The 7,324-nt window shown below is 34.0% G+C and overlaps 1 protein-coding gene across 3 annotated transcripts in view; it reads right to left on the bottom strand.

Annotated features, from left to right (window-relative positions):
• Window positions 1–2,148: 2,148 nt before the first annotated feature.
• Window positions 2,149–7,324, bottom strand: part of wcd (U3 small nucleolar RNA-associated protein 18 homolog wicked) — an 81,698-nt gene continuing 76,522 nt past the window's right edge. For all 3 annotated transcript variants that reach the window (XM_089105365.1, XM_089105364.1, XM_089105366.1), the window contains exon 7: window positions 2,149–2,641. In XM_089105365.1, coding sequence (XP_088961491.1) covers window positions 2,178–2,641 — 464 coding nt within the window. In that variant the 3' untranslated portion in view covers window positions 2,149–2,177. The remainder of the gene's footprint in view (window positions 2,642–7,324) is intronic.

Genomic DNA, 7,324 nt, shown 5'->3' with positions numbered 1-7,324 from the left:
GAAAGAAATATCGCCAAACCTCCGCTGCCGGGCACCACCACTCGGCAGGGTTATATACATGGATTCTCATTGTAGCTTGTCTTCTAATCGCAGAGAATTTGAAAATTTCATGATGACATGACGTCACCACAGGTTCGATACAGCCACCCTGTGAAAAATACGAATTCTTTCTAAAAGTCCTGACCTATTTAGATGATTTTTGTGGCCAGTCATCGCTGTTCCTTGTCTTCCAACCGTAGATTTCATTGTCCATTTTTTTTCATCTTTACTACAGAAAGTTTTTTCCACACCTTTTGCTTTAGCAGTTTAGATTTATACCCCATCTCATTTAATTTCCTAATGCATTATAGATAACAAATATGTCTTTTTATATGCCCTTAAATTAGAATTAGCAAAATTACGTAAAATTACGTTTTTTGTTATTGGACCTTTAACTTTTGCCTTGGCTTGTCCTTTGTCGTTATGAAACCTTTGTTTTTTTTAGCAGAGACTTATACAATATCAGGTTTTTGGCTACCATCCTTATAAACTCTAACGTCGTTATTTATAGCTATTTCATTCCTTGGAACTTTTATAAGATGTTGAACGTGGACTTTTGCCCTGACTTGTCTTTTGTCATTATGAAATACATATCGCCGAAAATTATTTTTTCCTAAAAAGGCAAAGCATTCATGACCTTATCCATGTCAAAATCCCAAACTCAATTGTCATAATTATCATTTTCAGTTTGGCACGTTTTGACTCCGCTGTCGCTTATCTTGTAACCCCATTTTTCTTTCTTCTTCATTTTGAGTTTTCATTACTCCAGACAATTGGTCAATGCCCTTCAAAGAATCATCATTTTAATTATCATCGCTATCATTTTCAATTTTGACACGTTTTGATTCTCGCTGTCGCTTATCTTGTAACCCCATTTTTCTTTCTACTTGATTTTGGATTTGTATTGCTTCAAACAATTTGCCAATGCCCTTTGCTTTAGCTGCCGTTATTTGTCTAGTCTTATATGATGATCCAGGCTGTAAATTTGTTAATTGTTCAGGGGGTGGGACAAAAACTTATTTTTCTTCCAAAGAATCATCATTTATAACACTTGTAAACTTTCATTTTCATACAGATATGTCTTTCCATATGCAGTCTTTTCAAAGATATCTGTTTATTGAAGCTAGTCTGATTTCTAAAACCGATTGTCTACTAAGCTTCAAACTTTTGGTTTTCTTTTTAAAGGTTTTTGAATTGTTGTAACCCCTTGTTTAAATATATACAAATATTTTTGCACTTACCAGTTTTTAACTTTTTAAGCAGTTTAATGTCTTTTCATACTGCAGTCTTTTCAAAGATATTTGAATATTCAAGCGAGTTCGATTTCTAACAACAATTTCTACTAAGCTTCAAACTTTTGGTTTTCTTTTTAAAGGTTTTTGAATTGTTGTAATCCCTTGCTAAAATATATACAAATATTTTGCAATTACCGGTTTTTATCTTTTTAAGCAATTTTATGTCTTTTCATACTGCAGTCTTTTCAAAGATATTTGATTTTTAAAGCAAGTCCAATTTTTAACAACGATTTCTACTAAGCTTCCAAATTTTGGTTTTCTTTTTAAGATTTTTGATTAGCGAGAGAGAGAGAGAGAGAGAGAGAGAGAGAGAGAGAGAGAGAGAGAGAGAGAGAGAGAGAGAGAGAGAGAGAGAGAGAGAGAGAGAGAGAGAGAGAGAGAGAGAGAGAGAGAGAGAGACAAAGAGAGAGAGAGAGAGAGAGAGAGAGAGAGATAGATAGAGATACAGACAGATAGAGACACACACAGAGAGACAGAGAGACAGAGATAGAGAGATATGTGTACACAGAGAGAGAGAGAGATAGATAGAGAGAGACAGACAAATATAGACAGACAGAGAGAGAGAGAGAGAGAGAGAGAGAGAGAGAGAGAGAGAGAGAGAGAGAGAGAGAGAGAGAGAGAGAGAGAGAGAGACAGACAGACCGACAGACAGACAGAGACAGAGAGAGAGAGAGACGAGGGAGGAAGGCAGGAAGAAAGAAACAGAGAGGGGAAACTGTTTAGGCTGCTTAAAAAAATCCCTTATTTTTATTTTTATATGGCTGATTTAATTTATAAACAATTCGTGTATGATCAAATACTATTTCTTAGGCAGTTTAGAGCAAAACATATCAGCTTATTTATTCAGTATTCTTTATAATGAGACAACTTAAACAATAATGCTTTTCCAGTGCTGTTGCCAACTGCAAAAAAACTCCCATTGGGTGAAAAGTCTAAACTTCTGACCAGCTTGCAATTAGCTTGGATAGAAGGGAAATTCGAAAACACTGTATAAGAGGGAAAATGAACAAGTCGAACAGAATTTTCCTTTTCACTAGATGACATCGCAAGCATTTCTGAGGTGCTATTAAATTTCAGTCCATTTATAGATGTCACTAAATTCGAAAGGATTCTTTCAGGTTCCGGGGTTGCAGAAGATATTATTTTCGTCGTGTCGTAAATATTCACTATGCCAACACTTGATCCAGTTGCCAAGTATTGTTCATTTGGTGATAGGCACAGAGATGTACCTCTTATGCACCCATCGTCATAAAAGCGGTGAATACAGGTTCGGTTTCCCATGTCCCAGATATAAACCTCTCCATCCCCTGAAAAAAAAAATTGATAACAATCAAGGAGAATCAAAATATCATCTGACAGGAAAAACAAATTTAGACTGATTGGAAATGGTTCGCAAGTTCTTTTTTTGCATTCCAAACCTTCAAAAATATTAATGGAGTCCTTATATACTTTAAAAGTGCGTCTTGATCTCGTTGTCTCTGTATGGACAGGTACTTTTCTGTTTTCAATAACCTTTGTTGCTGAATATATCGTGCGTATTGGAATATATACCACTCCTAGATGAGGCATGAAATCACTGCCCATGAATAAGAGCGACAGTCTCATTAACAGGCATCTAAAATTCAGATAAAAACATTCATATCCAACAGCTATCAAATGGAACAGCCTTTGTATGCAATTGTTTTAATTAAACACAAACAATCCCAATTAGTTAGCTCGGCTCTTTGTCTTCATATAGACAAATTAAGAACTGGCTTTTCCATAAAGGGGTGTTTAGAGGTTGCGCGCAAAGTAAACACAGATCTTTCCAACATCAGAAAAAAAAACTGATGATGACAAGTAGCAGTTCAGTAGCCCTGAAAAAAAGAGGCACTGAAAATTCACAAAGGTTTACTGCTCGCTGCACATGACAATAACAGAGAAATGTCAACCTTTGACACCTTTCCACTGTACTACAATTTTGCGAAGCAATCTTAAAATTAGTTACACATTTGGCTATTAGCCAAGAACTGTAAACATTGGCATTTTCAGTCAACTTCGTGAAATTTGACTTGTGAGCACCGCTAGGACTAATTTTTTCTGCATCAAATGATTAGAACAATTACACACAGATCATTTGACATGTTCTTAAGGTTTCTTAAAATGTTTAACCTGTTCTTAAGGTGTTTTTTAGTAATGCAAACACCTCATTAATTACAGAGCTACGGCTTTGCCATATGCATCTTTCAGTCAAGTTTTTTTTTTACGTTGCTTAATGTATGTATATATATATAGTACCGTGGCCCCGGCACTCGGCAGGCGGCAGGCTTCTATAGATAGATTCTCACTGTCGCTTGTCTTCTAAACGCAGACAATTTCAGCCTTTTCTTGATGTCATGACGTCCAAATGGACCTTAAATTAGAAGTGGAGCCTTTGTATAATTGCATTTTTTTAGTGGACCTTTAACTTTTGCCTCGGCTTGCCTTTTATCATTATGAAGGACATATCACCGAACCTTTGTTTCTTTCAATCGTTCAGGTGGTAGGACAAAATCTTCTTTTTCTTCCAACGATTTATCTAGTCCAGGATTTTGATTTTACAAGGTATGGAAGGCACTGACGGACACCTTTGTTTCTTATAATTATTGAGGTGGTGGAACAAAAACTTCTTCTTTTGCCCTGGCTTGTCTTTTGTCATTATGAGACACATCGCCGACCCTTTGTTTCTTTTAATTGTTCAGGTGGTAGGGCAAAAACTTCTTCTTTTGCCCTGGCTTGTCTTTTGTAATTATGAAAGACATATTGCCGAACCTTTGTTTGTTTTAATTGTTCAACTGGTGGGACAAAAACTTCTTTTTCTTCCAACGATTTATAGTCCATATTTTTCCTTATCCTTGTCAAAATCCAAAACTCAATCATCATCGCTATCATTAGCAATTTGTTTGCTTCGTTAAAACTCGGCTTATCTTTCGTCATTATGATATATATATACCCGAACCTTTGTTGTTGTTTTTTAAAAAGGTGTGGTAGTCATTGATGACCTTATCCATGTAAAAATCCCAAATCCAATCATCATCGCTATCATTTTCAATTTTGACACGTTATGATTCTCGCTGTCCAGGTTGATTTTCATTGGCTCGCTGCTCCTCATTTTCATTTTTGTCCCTCTCACTTGTTCGTTGTCCTAGGTCTTCTAACTGCATGTGTCTTTGCTCGTCATTTTCATTTTTAACATGCTCTAATTGTCATTTTCACATAAATTCTAACCACATGTGTGTCTTTTCTCTTCATTTTCATTTTTGACACGTTAGTTCAGGAGTTGGTTCCAAAGAATCATCATTTATAGCAACTGCAACCGCAAATTTTCTTTTTTTGGGCCTTCCAACAGTCATTATATTATATAAAAAAACGGTTGCGTGGGAAACTCAACAATCTTATTTATGCTATACATGACATCATATAAGAAAATACTTATATGATGCCATATATGATATCATAAGAAATGCTTATATAATGTACTAACATAGTACATGACATTATTTACAAAAACCAAAATTGAGGCTCTTAAAAAATTTTCTCAGACTTCTGATCTATCTAGATCGTTTTTTTTTATGCGAAAATATCCATAGATACCAATTTTTCCGACAAAATATGGAGCCATTTTCGAGAAATAGAATAAATATATACATACACAATTTTTACTCACATATAAAGATATATATATATATATATATATAGTACTAGGACCCGGCACGTGGCCGGCTTCCATATAAAGATTCTCACTGTCGCTTGTCTTCTAAACGCAGACAATTTGAGCCTTTTCTTCATGTCATGACATCCAAATGAACCTTAAATTAAAAGTGGTGCCTTTGTAAAAAATTTTTTTTTTTAGACATATTGCCGAACCTTTGTTTCTTTCAATTGTTCAGGTGGTTGGACAAAAAGTTATTTTTTCTTCCAACGATTTATCTAGTCCAGGTTTTTGATTTTCGAAGGCATTAACGACCACCTTTATTTCTTTTAATTGTTCAGATGGCGGGACAAAACTTCTTCTTTTGCCTTGGTTTGTCTTTTGTTATTATGAAAGACGTATCGACGAACCTTTTGTTTCTTTTAATTGTTCAGGTGGTGGGACAAAATTTCTTTTTCTTCCAACGATTTATCCAGTTAATATTTTGATTTTCAAAAGTATGGTACGTATTGATGATCTAATCCATGTCAAAATCCATAACCCAATCCTCATCGCTATCATTTTCAATTTGTTTGCTTCGTTACACCTCGGCTTATCATTCGTCATTGTGAAATACATATCGCCGAACCTTTGTTTCTTTTATCAAAGGTATGGTAGGCATTGATATTCTTACCCATGTCAAAATCCTAAACCCAATCATCATCGCTATCTTTTTCAATTTTGACAAGTTTTGATTCTCACTGTCCAGGTTGATTTTCATTGACTCGCTGCTTCTATATTTTTTATTTTTGACTCCCTTACTTGTTCGGTTTCGAATGCCCTTCATTTTCATTTTTAGCACGATCTAATTGTCGTTTTCGCATATCTTCCAACCGCCAGTGTCTTTGCTCTTCATTTTCATTTTGATACGTTTTTGGATTTTGATTACTTTAGACAATTTAGCAATAATTCTTATTTTGCGTTCCCGTACTGGTGCTGTCGCAATTGATGATCCAATTTGTCGAATTTCACATCTTATCACGTTTGATAGTTCATGTGTTGGTTCCAAAGAATCATCATTTATAGCATCTGCAAATTTTCGCTTTTTTTGACCTTTCAACAGACATTATATTATACAAATAACTGTTGCGTTGGAAACTCAACAATCTTATTTATGCTATGCAGGTTCAGGTTCAGGTTCATACATTTTTATTAAAAAAAAAACAACTCAATTTGACAACATGTCGCACTAAAGCAATAATATGATTTAAAAAGCGACCGGTTGGATATCATGCATGCCAAATCATCAAACCAATTAAAATGAAAAAAGGGGAAAAAAATAATAATAACAAAAAATAATGATAAATATATAATGGCACAAAATATAAAATAAAAATAAAATATCTACAAAAAAATTGTGTTCTACAAATCTCATTGTGTCTACAAATATTAGGTACAGGAGAGGGCCAAGAACTGAGCCCTGTGGAACACCACACTTTATGGGAAACGGCTGAGAAGATTTGTTACTCAAAGTCACTCGTAGCTTCCTTTCACTTAAATACGATTCAAACCAATTTAAAACACTACCCTATTTGCCTAAATAAAACAGCCTTTCTAATAAAATCTTAAAAACAACTGTGTCGAAAGCTTTTCTAAAATCAATAAAAACGCCCATGCACTGCTCGCCATGACATCATATAAGAAAATGCTTATATGATGCCATATATGATGTAATAAGAAATGCTTATATCATGTAATAGCATACTACATGACGTAATTTGCAAAAACGAAAATTAAGGCTCTTTGCGATTTTTCTCAGACTTCTGACCTATCTAGATCATTTTTTTTTTATGCGAGAATATCCCAAGATACCAATTTTTCCGAAAAATTATTGAGCCATTTTTGAGAACATACGCAATTATTACTCACATATAAAGATAGTATATATATATATATATATATATATATATATATATATATATATATATATATATATATATATATATATATATATATATATATACTCGTATATATCTCTTAAATAAACATAAACGTGCTCAGTCCATTTAGAATATACCTATTTGACTGAACTTATCCCAGAATTTACAGTTTTTCACTAGCTTCATCAAAGCTTATAAAATATATTAAAGAAAGCAAGAAACAAAAAGATATTTACGGATGATAAGAGTCGGTGAAAAAAATATCGCCTCAGGTGCTGTTACTAAAAACACAAAACAATGCTTGGACTAGTTTCTTCTTCTTTTTCTTTTTACAATGAACACTTCGTTAGTCCATGTCCTAATCTAATAAAATTTAGTACACCCTTGGAAAGTCTCTGTAA

Source organism: Artemia sp. Qi Xiang Cuo, chromosome 19, assembly GCF_049724085.1.
Source record: "Artemia sp. Qi Xiang Cuo chromosome 19, ASM4972408v1, whole genome shotgun sequence".
NCBI lineage: Eukaryota > Metazoa > Arthropoda > Branchiopoda > Anostraca > Artemiidae > Artemia > Artemia sp. Qi Xiang Cuo.
The sequence above is the reverse complement of the archived record's forward strand: the minus strand, read 5'-3'. Positions and strand labels throughout refer to the sequence as shown.